We start from the raw sequence: 19531 nt of genomic DNA, 5'->3' as shown, positions 1-19531 counted from the left end.
AAATCCTTTTCTTTCAATGGATATCACGGGACACAGAGCCACAGTAATAATTGATGGGTTATGTAGGTACCACTAGGTATTGGACACTGGTCACACCCTAATCAGGAAGTTCAACCCCCTATATAATCCCTCCCCCTACAGGGATATCTCAGTTTTGTAGCAAAGCAATATAAGTGTATTAGAAGAGAGGTGGGACCTCTGTGTTCCGTGATGTCCATCGAAAGAAAAGGATTTTACAGGTATGCTGTTATAAAAAATCCTATTTTCTTTCTCGGACATCACGGGACACAGAGCCTCAGTAATAACTGATGGGATGTCCCAGAGCAATGCCAACTGAGGGGGGGGGGGGGGAATCACAACCAAGTAGGGTGCAATCAGACCTGAGGACCTTGTACCGCTGTCTGCAGCACACTACACCCAAAGGCGATATCCTCATGCCTTTTCACATCCACCTGATAAAATCTGGTGAATGTATGGACTGAAGACCAGGTTGCGGCCTTGCAGATCTGAGCCATAGAGGCCTGGTGATGCACTGCCCAAGAAGCACCAATAGCCCTTGTGGAATGTGCCTTGATCTGAAACGGAGGAATCTTCTGTTTCAAACCGTAAGCCTGAATAATCAATTGTCTAATACATTTAGAAATGGTAGCTTTTGACGCCACCTGTCCTCTATTGGGACCCTCTGGCAGCACGAACAAAACGTTTGTTTTGCGAATCTGAGCAGTTGCTTCCAGATAGGTCTTGACTGCTCTTACTACATCCAAAGAATGTAGTGATCTTTCTTCTGTAGAACAGGGATCTGGAAAAAAGGAAGGCAGAACAATGTCTTGGTTTAGATGAAAATCTGAAACCACCTTCGGTAAAAAACTAGGATGAGGGCGCAATACCACTCTATCCTTGTGTATAATCAAATAAGGCTCTTTACAGGAAAGAGCTGCTAATTCTGATATTCTTCTAGCAGAAGAGATGGCTACCAGAAAAATTAGTTTCCTTGTCAGCAAGACCAAAGGAATCTGACGTATTGGTTCAAAAGATTGTTTCTGTAACACTGACAGAACCAAGTTCAAGTCCCAGGGGTTTAGAGGCGCCTTAACCGGAGGATTAAGACGCATCACCCCCTGCATAAAGTTTCGGACCAAAGAATGTGAAGCAAGTGGCCGTTGAAACAATACTGATAAGGCCGAGACCTGGCCCCTGATGGTACTCAAGGCCAGCTTCATCTCTAATCCTAATTGTAGAAAATCAAGAATTCTACCTATCACATACTTTCTGGGATGCCAACCCCTGGATTCACACCAGGATACATAAGCTTTCTAGACTCTATGATAAATCATTCTGGAAGCTGGCTTCCTTACATTGATCAAGGTAGATATGACAGGACCTGAAAGCCCACGACTCTTCAGAACGTGGGTCTCAATAGCCAAACCGTCAAATTTAGCGTTTGTAAGGCAGGATGGAACACTGGACCTTGAGATAACAGGTCTGGGCGTACCGGTAGGGACCACGAGGAACCCACCGTCATCCTTACTATTTCTGCATACCAAGTCCTTCTGGGCCCAGTGGGGGCCACCAGAAGTACTGACTTCCTTTCCTGCCTGATCCTGCGAAGGATTCGTGGCAGTAGCAGAATAGGCGGGAATGCATAAATCAGTGAGAACCGATGCCACGGAATCACCAACGCATCCGTCCCGCATGCAAGAGGATCCCTCGTCCTTGCCACAAATCTGTCTATCTTTTTGTTGAATCGGGATGCAAAGAGATCTACATCTGGGACCCCCCATCTTTGGCATATGGCCCAAAAGACATCGGGATGCAGAGACCATTCCCCTGGGAGTAACTGCTGGCGACTTAGATAGTCCCCCTGCCAGTTCTCTATCCCTGGAATGAAAACTGCCGATATGCATGGCACATGCATCTCTGCCCAGACTAAGATCTGGTTCACCTCCTTTTGAGCAGCTCGGCTCTGGGTGCCTCCCTGATGATTGACATAAGCCACTGCTGTGGCATTGTCGGACTGGATTCTGACCGGGCAACCCTGTAGCCTGATAGTCCAGGCTTTTAGGGCTAGGAATACCGCCCGGATCTCCAGAATGTTGATGGGTAAGGCCCTCTCGGTCTTGGACCATAGCCCCTGGATCACAGACTGTTCCAGAACTGCGCCCCAACCTGACAGACTGGCATCTGTTGTTACCACCGTCCAGGTAACCGGTAGAAAGGATTTCCCCTTCTGCAGGTTTTCGGGTATGAGCTACCAATTGAGGCTCTGACGCACCGCATGCGACAGGTGCATCGGAAAGTCTAATGCCTGAACCTTCTTGTTCCAGGTCGACAGAATACTGTGTTGCAGCAGTCTTGAATGAAACTGAGCATAGGGAACTGCTTCGAATGAAGACACCAACTTTCCTAGCAGCCTCATACAAAGGCGGATAGAAGGACCCTTCTTGGTCCTGACTGTCAGCATCAGCTCCCTTAAGGCAGTGATCTTTGCCTGAGGAAGAAATACTTTCTCCTGGCTTGTATCTATGATAGACCCAAATACTCCAGTCTTCTTACTTACTTCTTGGTTTTAGGAAAGACTTTTCTAGGTTGAGTATCCAACCTAGGTGTTCCAGATACTTGACCGTGGTCCTCAAGTTCCCGTTGAAGGAGGCTACTGACCGGTCTATAGATAAAATAGATAGACCGGTCAGTAGCCTCCTTCAACGGGAACTTGAGGACCACGGTCAAGTATCTGGAACACCTAGGTTGGATACACAACCTAGAAAAGTCGTCTAGGTATGCTATAACAGTTATACCCTGAGCCCTTAATCTGGCCAGAGGAGGAGCCAAGATCTTTGTGAACACTCGAGGTGCAGTGGCTATCCTGAAGGGCAGAGCCACAAACTGGAAATGGCGCCCTCCTATCTCGAAGCGTAGAAACTTCTGATGAGCAGGAAAAATGGGCACATGTAGATATGCATCTCTGATGTCTATCGATGCCAAAAATTCTCCTCCCTGCAGGATGGAGACTACTGTCCGAATTGATTCCATGCGGAAGGACTGTATCCTTAAGAATCGATTCAGATCTCTTAAATCCAGAATGGGTCTGACATCCCCATTTGGTTTTTGGACCGTAAAAAGGTTGGAATAGAAGCCCAATCCTTGATCCTCTGTGGGAACCACCATAATGACCTCTTGCGACAAAAGTCGCTCTAACGCTAGAAGGAGCGACTGCTTCTTCTCTGGGTCTCTGGGGACACTTGATCTGAGGAAACGAGGAGAGGGAAATTCTTGGAACTCCAGCTTGTACCCTAAGGTTACTGTGGAGATTACCCATCTGTCCTGGAAGTCCTCCTGCCAGAGACTTGAGAACTGTAGCAGTCTTCCCCCCACTCGAGCGAGCGGGGGCACCCCTTCATGAAGAGTCCTTAGTGTCTTGTCTAGAAGACTTCTTTCCCCAGGACTTCTTTTGTCCCTGGGGTTGACTCTTGTTTCTTGCCCCAGACGGAGGAGGCCGTCATGACTGCCTGGAGGCTGAAGCCCCTGGCGCTGGGGAAAGAGTCCGTTTGAAAGAGGGGCGCTTACTCTTCTTTTTAACAGGTAAGAGAGTGCTTTTCCCACAAGAGATTCTCTTGATATAGTTATCCAGGTCTTCTCCAAACAACCTTGCACCACGAAAAGGAAACCCAGCCAAGAGCTTCTTACATGGTGCTTCGGCTGACCAATTTTTCAACCATAAGATTCTATGCATATGCACCAACCCAAGTGAAAGGCGAGAGGTTTGCATGATAGAATCTCTGATGGCGTCAACAACATAAGATAAGGCCGCTGGAAGGTTAGTAAACCCCTGGGCCTGTTGTTCAGGTAAAACTTTGATGACCTGCTTAACATGGTCTCTTAAGTATTGACAGACTGCAATCACTGCTACTGCAGGTTGGGCCACTGATCCTGCTAAGGAAAAAACATCCTTTAATAAGGATTCCATCTTTTTATCCACAGGATCCCTGAGCATCTGAGCGTTGTCTACAGGACAAGTCAGACTATTATTCACAGAGGAAATGGCCGCATCAATGGCCAGCATTCCCCACATCTTAATACATTTTTCTTCCATAGGATAAAGTGTTGAAAACTTTTTCGGTGGAAGAAATCGCTTATCTGGGTGATCCCACTCAGAATAAAGGAGCTTTTCAAGCAAATTATGAAAAGGAAAAGCTTGTGCTGTTTGGGAAGGTTTCAGCGACCCCAAAGCAGAAGAGGATTCTTTAACAGATTCAGGTACAGGCAACTTAAATGTGGAGTGGACCAATCCAGTAAGGATCTGTACTAAGACTTTCTCCTCTTGGGAAGCCGCAGAGGGTCCCTCTCCACCTGATTCCTCTGAAGAGGAATCATCCGTCCCATCCTGATCCTCTGAAAGGGATTTGTCTCCTTTATCCCAGAGCTCCTCTACCTGAGGGTCTTGGGAAACAGAGGAAGGCCTAGTACGTTTTCTTCCACTGAGTGAAGCTGTAATCACGGCCATTAATCTTTCCTCTAACCCAGTAATGGTTGAGGAAAAAACCTCTTGTGTAATGTATACAGGGGCTGAAGTGCCGGAAGCAGGTACAGCCCCAGACCCCAACGGCTCTCCCTGGCCAGCCGTCCCTGGCCCCTCAGGGGGGGAGGATGTAGCTGACAGGGGGTCCTCAGAACCTGAATGAGATACCCTAGTGTCTCTGGTTCTGGGGGTACTTGAAACTCTTCTACCCATAGTGCAAAGCAACAAGGTGTGAGGTATCCAAAATGAACACTGACTGCTGAGCGATGTAGTCCGGCAAAGCCTTGCTACCAAATGCCGCCTAGGAGAATGCCTGTGTCCCACCTTACATGCGACCGTGAGCTCTGTGTACCTCCAAAGGCTCAGAGCACCTGTAAAGTGTGCTTTAAATAGCCATGCTTCTGGCACTGTGAGCGTCTGAGCACGCTGACGCTGTGCTGACGCTCTGCCCCCCCCCCCATCGCTCCCCCCCTTCGTTTTTTTGAAAAACGAGCGCTTCCCACGCGAGCCGCTTCCGGGACAAGCCTGGAGGAAGGCTGGGGGTGGAGGGAGAAGGAAGAGGCCGGCAGGGATGGGGCCTGCATGAGCAATGGCGGCCTGGCGGCGGCAGCAACGGTGACAGTTCGGTTTAAAACTGCCTTACAGCCCATCTGTAGCCTCCCCCTAGCCTGGGGGGAACATTCCTGAGGAGAAATCCCCCCATCCCATCCTACCTGGAGCCGGTCGGAGGAGCTGTGCAGCATCGAACGCTGAGACAGACCAGCATGAGAAGGTATGTGCTCTTGGCAGCCCCCGGTGGTCACAATAGGCATAGCATGCATTTACCTTAAAGGAGAAAACCTACTAGAATTCTAAATTCTGTGGAATCTCCTCTTACCTTATCCAGCCGCAGAATTCTGTTTATACAGACCCAATCTTCACCTCTCACGGTGGGCTCCGTTTGAAAAAACCGTCAGAGACTGGGGCCCCCTACGAGTAGGGGGATTCTGCAGTTCTGGCCCTGTAAAGCACCCAGCCAGAAATTAGGAGATTTAAAGCCATTTTCTGATCTGCAGGGTCCAGCTCTCTAAAAAGAGAAGCGTTACAGGTAAAACTTTGTTTCTTCGGACACAAGGCCCGGGTACCATCCAACTCGGCCATGAAAAGACACTTTGGATGGATCCGGTTCACCTGGCTTGCCCCAGTATAGAATATCAGGATATTTACTTTGGAGCTTCAGCACAGGACATCTTTACACGTCCAACACCTAAGATACTGGCGTAAAAACTGAGGTATCCCTGTAGGGGGAGGGATTATATAGGGGGTTGAACTTCCTGATTAGGGTGTGACCAGTGTCCAATACCTAGTGGTACCTACATAACCCATCAGTTATTACTGTGGATCTGTGTCCCGTGATGTCGTGGGTGTATGGGGGGTGTAATGTATCTGGGTGTATGGGGGTGTAATGTATCTGGGTGTATGGAGGGTGTAATGTATCTGGGTGTATGGGGGTGTAATGTATCTGTGTGTATCGGGTGTATTGTTTCTGTGTGCAATCTGTGTGTATTGGTGGTGTAATGTATCTGGGTGTATCTGTACTATGTCTGTAGTCTCTGACCGTGATAATGACAGTCGAAAAGGAGCGGAGCATAGGTGACCTTAAAATGATTCTCCCCCCTGAAAAAAGTTCTGCGGACGCCCATGGGCATGCGTATACCCCCATACAGCTGCCCCAAACCTCAAGTGTAAACTAGGCCTTACTCCTGTACCTTTCACACAAGTTTTACATATTTTCCAGTGGAATGCAATTGTAAAACTATGTATATATTATATTATAGCGTATAGCTGTGTACCATAAAAAAAAAAAAAAAAAATGCCTGTTAATCCTGCTACAAATCCAGTAAGCTCCCAAGTTTCTGCAGTAAGCTGACAAAGCTGCACTGAAATCCCAAGCAACTCATACCTCATAAAGTATTAATCAATTAAACATAAATTCACATCACAAAGTCCATTCCTTACTTGTGAAATAAATGGTGAAAAACATTTTTTACCCCCTTGGGTTACTATATTACAGTGTGAGTAATAAAATAAAAATCACAATATAAATATGTTCACAAGATTACATGTATAAACATGTACCATCCTTTTAAATCAAGTCCATGATAAACATAAATGTATACTCCACTTTCGCTTGTAATTATACGTTTTGTGATCACCACTGTGCTCCACCTCCAGTCAGAATGGGGTTAATTTATTAAAGGTTAATAGAGTCAGTTGCTCCAGAGCTTAGTAAATTAGGTAAAGATTCACTTCACAAAGAGAACCCAATCACGTGCAAGGAAAATAAAAGAAAAACAGCATTTTTGCTTGCTCTGGAGCAACTGCACTTTGCAAAGTGTACAGTCTATTTGCCATTAGTAAATCACCCCCAATGTGCTCACCTCACCTCAATAAATATATAATATTTAATATTATATACCTATAATATTCTATACTATAATATAAAAAGAGTAACTTTGTGACATTCCCCTTTAATTAGAGCCATTCACCATCAGCTCTGGATTCCTTCAAATGTATCATTTGTCCATCTTCTCATTCTCAGGCTTAAATACTGAGCTTGAATGAAAAAATGACACTTCTCCAATCAACATATGTGGAAATATAGTTCACAAAGGTTTGCACCGCATACTAGCTCATTATGAAATACTTACCTTAGAATGAGGCGTAGGTATCTTACCTGGTCCACGCCGAGGTAGCTGACATGTTGCCTCGGCGTGTCTTTCTGGGTATCGCGGCTCCTGCGCTGTGAGTGGCTGGAGCCGCGATGTCGTCACTCCCGCGCATGCACGTGGGAGACTTCTTTCCGGTAAGGTCCGGCATCTGCCAGGCTTTCAGCCGAGAATCCCCTGTGCGCATGTGCCGCTGCAGTCAGCGGCTCATTGCAAGGGAAATATCTCCTAAACCGTACAGGACGCATTGCGTGTATGCGCAGTTTGCATAGCCCAGAGCAGCCACTTATTCACTTTAAGCCTTGTGGTTTATTAAACAGAAGGTATGTTTGCTTCCTGGTATGCAGAATCAAACTGGTGCTGCAGTTCTCTTCCATATAGGCCTGCTTCACATTGACGCTGTGACCTATACAATGTGAATCTGCCATAGGGGTTGATTTACTAAAACTGGAGAGTGCAAAAGCTGTGCATGGAAACCATTTAGCTTTTAATTAAGCTTTGACAATAAAAATTGGAAGCTGATTGGTTTCTATGCAGAGCTGCACCAGATTTTGCACTCTCCAGCTTTAGTGAATAAACCCCATTGTTTATGTGGCTAGAGCCATGTGCAGGCAGCCTATGTAACTATGGGAATGCAGTGGTTGTATGGACACAGACACTCGCCCTAATTTAGGAGACATGCATGGACAGGCAAGCAGCCCCAAATGCACACTGTCTGCCTTCAGGGCTGCTCACCCCATCTTATCAGGATGAGTGGCTGTGTCAGTACAGCTTCTTCGTTCCCATAGAGTTATATAGGCTGCCTGAGCGCAGCTCCCTGGGGGCTCTGACTGTATAAACGAATGGCCAACTTCTGCTGTACGGGCCACAGTGTTCATGTTACCAGCAGGCATTCATGTTCTCAGCCTACATGCAAAAGATAAACTGGTGTTTCCTATACCCATTATAGATTAAATAGCTAAAATAGTGCTTCCAGAGGTATAAGAATGGCTTGTCTTGTCAAAGCACAGAAATGAGCTAATTTGGCAGATAAAATATATACCCCCCAATGATCACTATAATAAAATGTAATTTCACAAAAATGGTTTTGGAATACTATAGGGTTCTCTTCTGGATGCTCTGCAGTCACTGAGAGTGATCATTGTTGAAAGTTTACTACGGTGCAGTAATGTGTCAACAAAAAAGTCAGTTCAATTTTATAACTCTGGAAAGAAAATAAATCATGGGGCTAGGGTTGCCACCTTTTCTTCAAGCCAAACCTGAACACTTTGGCCGTGCACAGCAAAATGTTATTTTTAAGGGGGGCACTGTGTAAAGGAGAACTCTAATGTAAGAGGGTTTGTGCAGAGTTCCAGGCATTTCCCTTAAATTACGGCTCCCAAAGCCCCCCTTACATCAGAATCCACAGGGGACCTCTTACACCTTACTTTAGTGTACTAACTCACTTGAAGGCAGAAAAGAGAAGGGAGGGAGGGCAGAGAATTCAGTAACAGACATTGGATGGTAAGTTCACTCACCCGAGGATGGAGGCTCAGGCATCAAAGCCTTTCATCCACAATGTATCTGTCAGTCGCAGAGCTTCAAACTTCCAGCCCACACATCCCTTTCTTGAGGCACAGGATGCCAGGGATTGGAGTGTGGGTGGACAGACAGAGAGGTAGGGGCAGAAGGAAGAGGAGCAGATCAAGCCCTCTCCCCTCTCCTGTCCGTGTATGGGGGTGTGGTCCATATGCACACCTATGCACTCAGCAGTTGTGGTACTTGGTTACTTGGGGAGCCACAGTCCATTCTAAATATTGTGTCTGGGTCACAGGTGGCCTGAAACCCGGACACATGATTCAAAACCCGAAACTGTCCAGGTGAATCCTGGACGGGTGGCAACCCTATATGGGGCTGGCCAAGCTCTTATAAACACTGAAACTTTAGAGATTCCAGACCATTTTCAAGCTCAGTAATAAAGCAGTTTGCTAGATAGATACCTACATTACATAGATTATCGATCTGTATAGGTTGTTATTCTGGTCCCTAAAGTGACACTAAATTCTGATAAACAAAAAAAATCTATACAAGTATGTATTCTTATCTCAAAAAAGTGCCTTCAGTTGCTCTCAGCCTCCTCTAAATCTCCAAATTCCTTTTTGTTCTTCTTCTGTGATCAGACTTCTTGTTAGAGGGTGGCTACATTCTTTTAACATTGTTCCACTGTATGTAGGAATGTGGTCACCCTCTCTTGCTCATTTCAGGTATGGACTAGGGGGCTATGGACCATGGGATTTGTAGTGTACATAGAGCAGTGCACATTACCACAGCTAGCGTGAACTGCAAGCTCCAAACAAACAGAAGTGAGGGGTTAAAAAAAAGGAGAGGTTTGGCAGCTCACACAGTATGGAATAAGGAGGCATAGAAATACTAAGGCTACTTTCACACTGGGGCGTTGGGAACGTTGGCGGTAAAGTGCCGCTATTTTTAGCGGCGCTTTACCATCACTTTTGTGGCCCCTTTCAGTCGCTTTTAAACCCCAACTTTGTACCAGAGTTGCAGATTCTACACTTCCTGCCTGTACCGATCACAATGGAAACTGAGTCCCCTTTAGTGGTGGCCCATCCATTAGGGGTGCTTTGATACCGCCCCCTCTCTCCTCTCCACCCCCCTATATGGTAATGGATAGATTCATGCATAGCATGAATCTATCCACGGCCGCCGCGGCCACCCCCTATTCATGCGTCCGGCCCCTTTCAGAGCACCGGGTGCATGAATCACAGCAGCAGGGTTTTTTTTTAAGCATCTGATTAGAGCCATAGGCTCTAATAGGCTTCAAAATCAGGTGGGCTCGGGACTCAGAGGATGCGCTCTGATCCCACCCAGGTGTGTTACAACAGTGAATGAATATTCGCTGTTGAAACACTGATCCTCAATCCGGCCAATCAGAAGCGGGTATAAGACCCGTTTTCCAATTGGCCAAAAAGAGAAGACTCCCAATTGACTGCCGAGGAGGAGGGAAGAAACGGAAGCTGACGTGATGACCCAGAGAACGAAAGGCCGCAGGAGAACAGCAGGAGAAAATAAGGCTGCTGAGCAGGGGAAGCCGCCGGTAATGGGGTAAGTGCAACCAACTGACCAACCCTTTTAACTATCACAGTTTATGGAATCGGTTGAAGGCCAACCTAGTGTCTCCAAAATGCAGTATAACATTGGAATCCTTATTGTACAATTGAGTAGGAGCCAGGTGGACCACTAATGAGTTAGCATCTGGAGTGGATCGATTCTGTCTGTATGCATACTGAGGATCCACTCTGAAGTCAATGGTCTTCTTCACATGTGCAATTTAGAATTATTGGGAGTTAATGCTACTGGGCGATAGTAATTCATAACGCTGTTGAGCTCTTAGGGGCAGGTCTTTTAAAGTAGTTGCCTGAGAAAGGGAGTTAAGGATTAAAGATGTCCATCAACAACTGTAAAAGCTGGTGTGCACAGTCCGTAAAGACCCAGTTTGGAATAATATCCAGGCCTACAGCCTTTCAAAACTAACTTTCTGTAGAGACTTCCTCATCTCTGCGACAGTCACCCTAAGGGGCAGCTTACCTTATGAAGGGGGAGCCCTGGAGTCAGGGGAGGTGTTGAAATCCTCAAAATAAAGCATAAAAAGGGTTCAGAGCATTGGGAAGAGAAGGATGCTTGGGCATTCTGCATCTCTGCTAGTGTAACCTTTGATCTTCTTAATTCCCCTCCACATGCTGTGTGGCTCATTGGTGGAAAAGCTACCTTGATTTTTGATAGCATAGTCTGCCTCGGCCCTCCTTATACTTGCTATGAGATTTGTCCTTGTCACTCTGCGTTCAAATGCGTTGACAGACCTGAATGCAGGATGACAGGCGTTCTGCAGAGCACAAACTTCTGCATTTAATCTGTGTTTCTGGTTGGGGTATATAGTAATTGTTTTAGTAGTAGTAACCGCTTCCACACACTTGTTGATCTAGCCCATAACAGATGATGCATATTTTCCAGGTCCACATTCATGAGACTTATTACTGCCTCTTCAAAAATTTGCCACCTGGTACATTTAAAACAGTCCTGTAGCACCGAGACAGCATCACTATGCCACACTGTAAAATTTTTCGTTGTTGTTTTACTCATTTTCATCAAGGGGCAGTAAGCAGACACCAACATCATGGAAATGTGGTTTTAAAGGCCCAAGTGAGAATGAGGGATAGCTCTATATGCTTTCCCCTCTTATCTATCTGTGAATATTCAACCGTATTCACTCCTCAGGTGGCGATAGTGATATGCTGATAAAACTATAGTAGAAAATCTGTCAGGTTGCATGATTAAAATCACCAAGAATCAAATAGAGAGCCTCTGGGTGCCTATTTTGAAGTAAACAGATGATATCATGAAGCTGATTTGGTGCACCATTAGCCTTAGCACATCAAAATGAAGACTGATATAAACTCCCACAGCAAATAATGCTTCCGACATTCCACTATTAGATATTCTACTATCTCAGAGCAGTGACTTCCAACCAGGGATCAATTTGTGCACCAACCTCTGTTAATGTAAATACAAAGTCCAGCTCCTCACGTTCTCCCTGACAAATGATTATGGTTTGCTTCAAAGAATAGCATCCCATCGAGTTGGAAAGTCACATTTGGTACGTTGTTATTTAGCCAAGTTTTCATCAGGAGAAAATGCAGTTTTCTCATCACCCAACAAACATTTAGTCTCAGTCGAATCAGATCCATTTTCTTATCCAGTGAATGGCCAGAAGGAGTGATGACATAGCTGGGCTATTCACCTTAGTTCTAAGCTTAGCAAACAAACCAGCACTTCTTCCACTTCCGTGCACACCACTTCTTCTTGCCTCTAAGCTGTTGTAATCTGTTATGCCAGTCTGCTACTAATGGGCCCTGTGTCTGCAGACTCTGCAGTCTGCTAAGTACTGCTGTAAGCTCCGATAGAAACAAGGCAGGCAAATTATTATTCATGTGCAGATATTTGCCTGCACTGTACCTTCTTGGCCTAGTTACACTGTTCATATTATCTACATCCTTTACAGCATAACCGGGGAAGCCACTACTCTGCTATGCACCACAATGACAGCAATGTGTAGTCACTTGGAGTGTTAGCAAAAGCAAAGGAATTATCAAGACCATTTAAGAAATAAAAGAAAAAAACAGCAATATCGTTGTATTATACAATAAGAGATAATAGGACACAAAAAGAGACGTATATGTTAATAAGGAGCAACATTATCCCCCCAAAAAATTACAAATACTGCAGCTGCTAACTTTTTTATAAGGACACTTACCTGCTCCTTGATCTTCAGTCGGCTTTAATAATTCGATTATGTGCAAGTAAAAATCCTGTTTTTTATTTTTATTTTATATTTTCACTTTGCAAACTAAAAATTCAAGCAGCAAAATGTATCCTTTTGGAGTTGCACTTTGATTGGCTAGTAATGGACAACATAGGATTCTTTCTACCTCTGCTTTGTTCTTGTTTACATGATACTTTGTAGTACTTATAAAGATGCAGTTCTCAGCAGAGACACATAGAATGATATAAAATAAACCAGTGACTCTAAATAAATCCTGTAACCAGGATATATTTCCAGTATTTCTCAAAGCTTTCATATTTTCTTAGTATTCAAACTACCACGTTAGAATTGATACAGTATGATAGAATTGCAATCTTGCAAAGAAGAAGGGAATACCATGTTATTACTTAGACATGTGCACTGGCTATTGAATATGTGGAAGATGGAGCTATCTAGGACCAACTTACTGATTCATCAAACAATACACAATGTATTGATTTGCATGTACAGTGCTTTAACCATTTACCAACCGCCGCACGACTATATACTTACTGACTTTGAAGAGGGATATCTCGGTAATGGCAGCAGGTATCCATCTCTTCAGATGGCGGTTCGGTTAACGATAATGGTGGTCTCTGCAGCGGATTACCCTCAAGATCACCGTTGGTGGCGGGAGAGGGCCCCCCCGCCTCTCTCCCGCGCCCTCCGCCGCTTACCGGAGCCGTCGGCAGCGGCGGAGGCAATCGGGACCTGTCCGTGGCTGGGTATGGAGACGAGTGAGGCTAAGATGGGCCCCACCTGTCTCCATACCATAGCAGGGCGGAAGCGACGTCATAAGGTCGCTTCCGCCCATACGTCTTAAAGACACATTTTTCTGTTGTCATTTTTTTCAAATGACAATTTATTTTTTTCTTTTATTGCATTTAAGTCCAAATATGAGATCTGAGGACTTTTTGACCCCAGATCTCATATTTAAGAGGACCTGTCATGCTTTTTTCTATTACAAGGGATGTTTACATTGCTTGTAATAGCAATAAAAGTGACCCAAATTAAAAAAAAAAAAAAAAAATCAGTGTAAAAATAAATAAAATAAAATAAATAAGAAAAAGAAAATTTTAAAGCGCCCCGTCCCGACGAGCTTGCGCTCAGAAGCGAACGCATACGTGAATATCGCCCTCATATGAAAACAGTGGTCAAACCACACATGTGAGGTATCGCCGCGATCATTAGAGTTAGAGCAATAATTCTAGCCCTAGACCTCCTCTGTAACTCAAAACGTGCAACCTGTAGAATTTTTTAAACGTCGCCTATGGAGATTTTTAAGGGTGAAAGTTTGACGCCATTCCATGAGCAGGCACAATTTTGAAGCGTGACATGTTGGGTATCAATTTACTCGGTATAACATTATCTTTCACAATTTAAAAAAAATTGGGCTAACTTTACTGTTGTCTTATTTTTTTATTCAAAAAAGTGATTTTTTTTCCCCAAAAAAGTGCACTTATAAGACCGCTGCGCAAATATGTGACAAAAAGTATTGCAATGACCGCTATTTTATTCTCTAGGGTGTTAGAAAACAAATGTATAATGTTTGGGGGTTCTAGTAATTTTCTAGCAAAAAAAGTGTTTTTAACTTGTAAACACCGAGTCTGAAAAAGAGGCCCGGTCTTAAAGTGGTTAAAGTGTCACATAGCTTAAAAAAAGGAAGGAAATTCTAAAATCAGAGAGTGTAGAAAATGTACCAGTGAATTATTAAATTTTACATGCTGTATTAATATAGCACAGAATCCTAAATTATGTCTCATTTATCTATGATTTTAATCATCAAGACTATGATCTAGATATTTCAATGACAACTGGATGTTAAGTCTAATAAAGCTTTTCTAGGCTACATCAAAGAAATCTAGCAATCTAGCAATACTGATTCAGGTCATGTCCAGGTGGAAATTCTTTTATGTTTAAATGTTTGCTAAAAAGAAAAAAAATAGAAGGCTTTAATTAATATATGTTTTTGTTTTTCCAGGTCTTGACATTGTGCAAGGTGGTTCTTCCCCCATCACTTCCAACTCCCTTGATGCATCCAACCTCTTAGTGAACCAAAGTATCTCAAGACTTACTCATGACGTGGTTTTCTTTGTTACGGATTTTCCTTCAGAAGGTCATCTCTCTGTACATGGTGCCATACTCAGCGCACAAACTCCATATTTCTTACAGTCACATCTGGAGAATGGAACCTTAATGTACACTAATACCAAAGTAGGCAATTTTAATGACAGTTTCATGTTCAAAGCTCAACCGTATCCCAAATTCCAGTCGTACCATGAACTTAACCATAAGGAAACCATCTGGACAGTTACAGAGTCATTTAACATAACAGTTACTAGTCAACCCACAGTACCTGACAGTATGCTTCCACCAAAATCTAAATTATATCTAGCAGTGGGCTCAAATGTTTCTCTTACTCCAGATTACATATCTGTAGATAATGCTTTGGTTTCTTCTAATAATATAATTTACTCTATAATGGAAGCCCCCTTGGGCATATCAGTTGCAACAGGTGGGAACCAGTCTATTCCATTGTCAAAATTCACTCAACATGACCTTGCCAGTTCAACACTTGTCCTCTTGGCTAACCTCACTGCGGTTTCAGGTGAAATCATATTCAATATTTCCACTGGACGACAAATTCTTATCGAAAAAATACCTGTAAAAGTACTCCCGGTATTTCAGGCCAATTTTGAAGTTAAACAGGCATCTGGCAGCACCAAGGTTACAAAGACACAAATGCAACCAATACCAGGAAGAAATACAGAAACATTTATCTATAAAGTCAGGAGGAAGCCAAGTTATGGTGATGTTCTGGTTGGCCAGGTACCAGTTACAGAGTTTAACGAGGAACAGGTAAACAAAAATGAAGTATTTTATACCTTTACTAGCTTCTTATCCAACCAAGATCAGTTTGAATACCTTGCAATTTCCGATGAGGGTGAAGAAGCTGTTGGAAAAGTAACAATAGAAGTTTCTCCAATGGTGAAGATCGGAAACAAGCAACAATGGCCACGAGGCTGTACTGTTAGACTGGGCCCAGATGTGATCGATGCAAGTGAATTGGGTACACTAACAAAAAGTGTCCCTCAGTTCAAAGTTGTCCATCATCCAAGAGAAGGAAAGGTAGTAAGATTTCCTTTTGAAGGTGGCAGAGGAGAAGCAACCAGCACTAATGTATTTTCACAGCAAGAGCTAGAAAGTGGAGTTATAGGAGTGGAGTTAAGGGAAGATGAGCAGAGTGGAACAGGCATAAGAGGGGATAGGCTTCATTTGGTACTCAGTGCTAGTCAAGTACCTCCAGCAAATGTTACTGTAAGGTTTAGTACTGTACCCTACAACTCATCCCACTCTTATAGTGCTACCCTACTCAGGATAGCTGGAAATATAGATACTTCTACAAATTTAGCAGCATCTACAACAGCCTTGACTTCCACAAGCATTACTACTACAAACAAGCAAACTCCAAATGTTGGGTCAACCATTTTTATAGAACCTACGACCAGTGAGTCAACCACAGAGTTATCAAAGTCATCAACCACAGAGTTATCAACCACAACAACATTTTCTTCTACTACTGGTTTGACTACAGCCAATAATTTAGATCAAATCACAACCTCGTCAGTTACACCAGCCATTGTACCTACCACATATCCAGACATTTCCAAGAACAGTACTAACACTGTGACACAAGACTTTTGGGTGTCAGAAGACCTAAGTACAAGTACTACTCAAGATGTCTTCCTAAATATAACAAGTGTAAATGCATCCACATCACCAAACCCAGCTAGGGAAGGCACATTGCTTGGTTTTATGAATACTCATATGTATAGCACCATACTACCTATTTGTATAGTATTACTTCTTATTTTACTTGGACTTCTTATTTTAGCTTATTTTGTACGGAGAAAAAAAATGGGAAAACACCATGTCCAAAAAGCAGCCACTTCTGCCAAGACTGAAAATGGAGCTGCAGATCGGCAAACATTTCGTCCAACTGAACCAGAAAGAGATATCCCCCTTTGTGATGTTGGGGGGCACAGGGGCAATGGAGCTGGTGGAAATGGACAGCCAGGTAGTCAGTACTGGGTGTGACAACTGAAGGAAATCATTCCTAGGTTGGCATTAAACGCGGGAATTTTCCTCCCAACAGCACTCAGGATGGTGAATTTTCATTTTCCATGCTTGGCACTTTTCTATTTTTACAGAAGCAGTGCATGTTGGGACTATTCTAAAAAATAAGATGAGGCTATCTTTGCCTTTACAATATGGTCAAGCTGTACTGGACGCAGCAAAATTCAATATCTATTATCCTAGAAGCTGGGCTACGTAGAACGTTGACGGCTTCCTGGCATCTGGACAAGGAAATATGTGCATGGTTTAATAGTACTGTATTGTTCCAAGCGTATGTGTGAAATACTGGAGGCAGATTGAACAGTAAATATAAGTGGAATCCCTGTAGGTTTCATAAAACACTCTCTTTGACCAGCCTCTGCAACAAAACTGCTTATAGAATGTTTCATTCAAAAGACCAACCCAGCTACAAGTTAGAATTCTAATTTTATTTAGACTGTACAAAATTGCTTGTTAAATATTTTGTCCAAAGCTTGTAGCTGTATTGTTTTGTTGTAATTTTGTTATGAAACTGCTATTGCTAATGTGCTGTGTAGGGGGTAAGCCAGGTTTATATATATATATACGGATCTAAAATCACAGTTCATAGGCACACTTAAATGTTCTTTTTTAACCTTTGAAATTTGCTTAAATCAAGGCCTTCTATGACTTGGGAATAAGCACAGCACTTGACATCATAAAAAAAAGCTTTAAAAAGTCTAAACTGAATGACTGTTCATTTTAAGAATAAAAGGTACAAATCCAGAATTTTTGGCTGATATAGAGAGCTGAATTCCTAAGTATTTACTGAAAAAAATCCATGATATCATGACAGAAATATTCAGAAAATCGCTCTAATGCAAACTGCAGCTCAAGATTGGTGACTTCCAAAAGCTGCAGTCTGAATAAATCTGTACCAATAATATTCCATCCACCTGCCATAGTAATATCTCATAACTGCCATCTCCCCAGATGTCAGCTTTGCATGTCTTTTGAGCATATCTTTCTCAGGTATAAAATATCAAATAAATTTAAAAAAGAAAAGAAAGGACCATAATCACCTAAACTAGTATGCTCAGAATTAGATGGGATTTTGGAAAGCTAAACTACCTCAGTATAAATACTGCCACAGCTTGTTGGAGGGACGAAATATTTTGAATATTTTAATATTTTTTTTTTTATTGTTAATCTGATGATAACGTATCAGACTGCACTACAGATGAAAATCATATAAAAGGGGTTTTCCTCACAGCTGCAGATTTCATACTTTTCAAAGTTGCTTCTAGAAATAGGTATAAGTTATCTTTTGACAGGTAACTTTATTGAGCTTTTCTCCAATCTCCTTTTCTTCTGACTGCTTTCTGATCTGTTGTGATTAACTCACATACAGTATTGATATCTGAGAGAAGAAAAAGTGGCAGCTAGGAAAGAAGTTTGGATGAATGCACCATCGAGAAAAATGTGTATACCTTACACCAGTTTCCAGAGGCAGCTTAGTAAAAAAATTTAATAAATCTGCAATTGCTGTAGTAAACCCATAAAAGACACAGCTGTCAGGAGGGAAACCTGTTTACTGTGTGACCAGATGGGAGTACAACTAAGAAGGTTTTTTAAAGACCCCTTCATTTTTTTAGGTCTTATGTAAGAGAAATATGAAATCCTATTACTAAGACGGTCATGCTTGCCTGCTGCTTGTGGCCCATGTTATTATGCCAGCATACTGTATCTTGCGTTTTCAGGGTCAGAAGTGTAGTGGTAGTCTTAGTTACATATGCTGCCACCAGTACAGGAATGTCATTTACTTTTCATCTCAAGGTCTGTATTTCTGCTCATGACTGTATTGTACACATATACAGCAATACTTTTCTGCATCTTCATCAGCCTGTTTTTCTTTAATTCCATTTTCTTGATAATATTGTGATGCCATCAATGCACCTTGTCTGTTGAAAGTAATAAAATATCTTGTTTTTCACACTGTGGGTCAAGTAGTGCGTACTTATGAGCTGAGACAATTATTTACATATCAACCAAGAGATTGTCTGACTGATGTTTTGTGACTACTGTCTGGCAACAATAATGCAATATTTAATTGTATTGACAAAATGTTCCCCATTCATTGTTACATCCCATACATACAGTGGATATAAAAAGACTACACACCCCTATTACACAATGTTTGCCCACTCTTCTTTGCAAAAACACTCCAAATCTGTCAGATTGTGAGGGCATCTCCTGTGCACAGCCCTCTTCAGAGATTTTCAGGATTCAGGTCTGAGCTCTGGCTGGGCCATTCCAAAACTTGAATCTTCTTCTGGTGAAGCCATTCCTTTGTTGATTTGGATATATGCTTTGGGTCGTTGTCATGCTGAACGATGAATTTCCTCTTCATGTTCAGCTTTCTAGCAGAAGCATAAAGGTTTTGTGCCAATATTGACTGGTATTTGGAACTATTCATAATTCCCTTTACCTTGACTAAGGCCCCTGTTCCAGCTGAAGAAAAAAAAGCCCCAAAACATGATGCTGCCACCACCATGCTTCACTGTGGGTACAGTCAGGTCCATAAATATTGGGACGTCGACACAATTCTAATCTTTTTGGCTCTATACACCACCACAATGGATTTGAAATGAAACGAAAAAGATGTGCTTTAACTGCAGACTTTCAGCTTTAATTTGAGGGTTTAATATTGTGTAATAGGGGTGTGTAGTCTTTTTATATCCACTGTATGTATGGGATGTAACAATGTATGGGAACATTTTGTCAATACAATTAAATATTGCATTATTGTTGCCAGACAGTAGTCACAAAACATCCAAATCAGGTGAACAGTGTAGGAAT

The 19531-nt window shown here is 42.9% G+C and overlaps 1 protein-coding gene across 2 annotated transcripts in view; it reads left to right on the top strand.

Annotated features, from left to right (window-relative positions):
- Window positions 1–18667, top strand: part of CSPG4 (chondroitin sulfate proteoglycan 4) — a 183569-nt gene extending 164902 nt beyond the window's left edge. For both annotated transcript variants that reach the window (XM_073619044.1, XM_073619043.1), the window contains exon 10: window positions 14559–18667. In XM_073619044.1, the coding sequence (XP_073475145.1) occupies window positions 14559–16675 (2117 nt within the window). In that variant the 3' untranslated portion in view covers window positions 16676–18667. The remainder of the gene's footprint in view (window positions 1–14558) is intronic.
- The last annotated feature ends 864 nt before the right edge of the window (window positions 18668–19531 follow it).

Source organism: Aquarana catesbeiana, linkage group LG03 (genome assembly GCF_042186555.1).
Source record: "Aquarana catesbeiana isolate 2022-GZ linkage group LG03, ASM4218655v1, whole genome shotgun sequence".
NCBI lineage: Eukaryota > Metazoa > Chordata > Amphibia > Anura > Ranidae > Aquarana > Aquarana catesbeiana.
The sequence above is the reverse complement of the archived record's forward strand: the minus strand, read 5'-3'. Positions and strand labels throughout refer to the sequence as shown.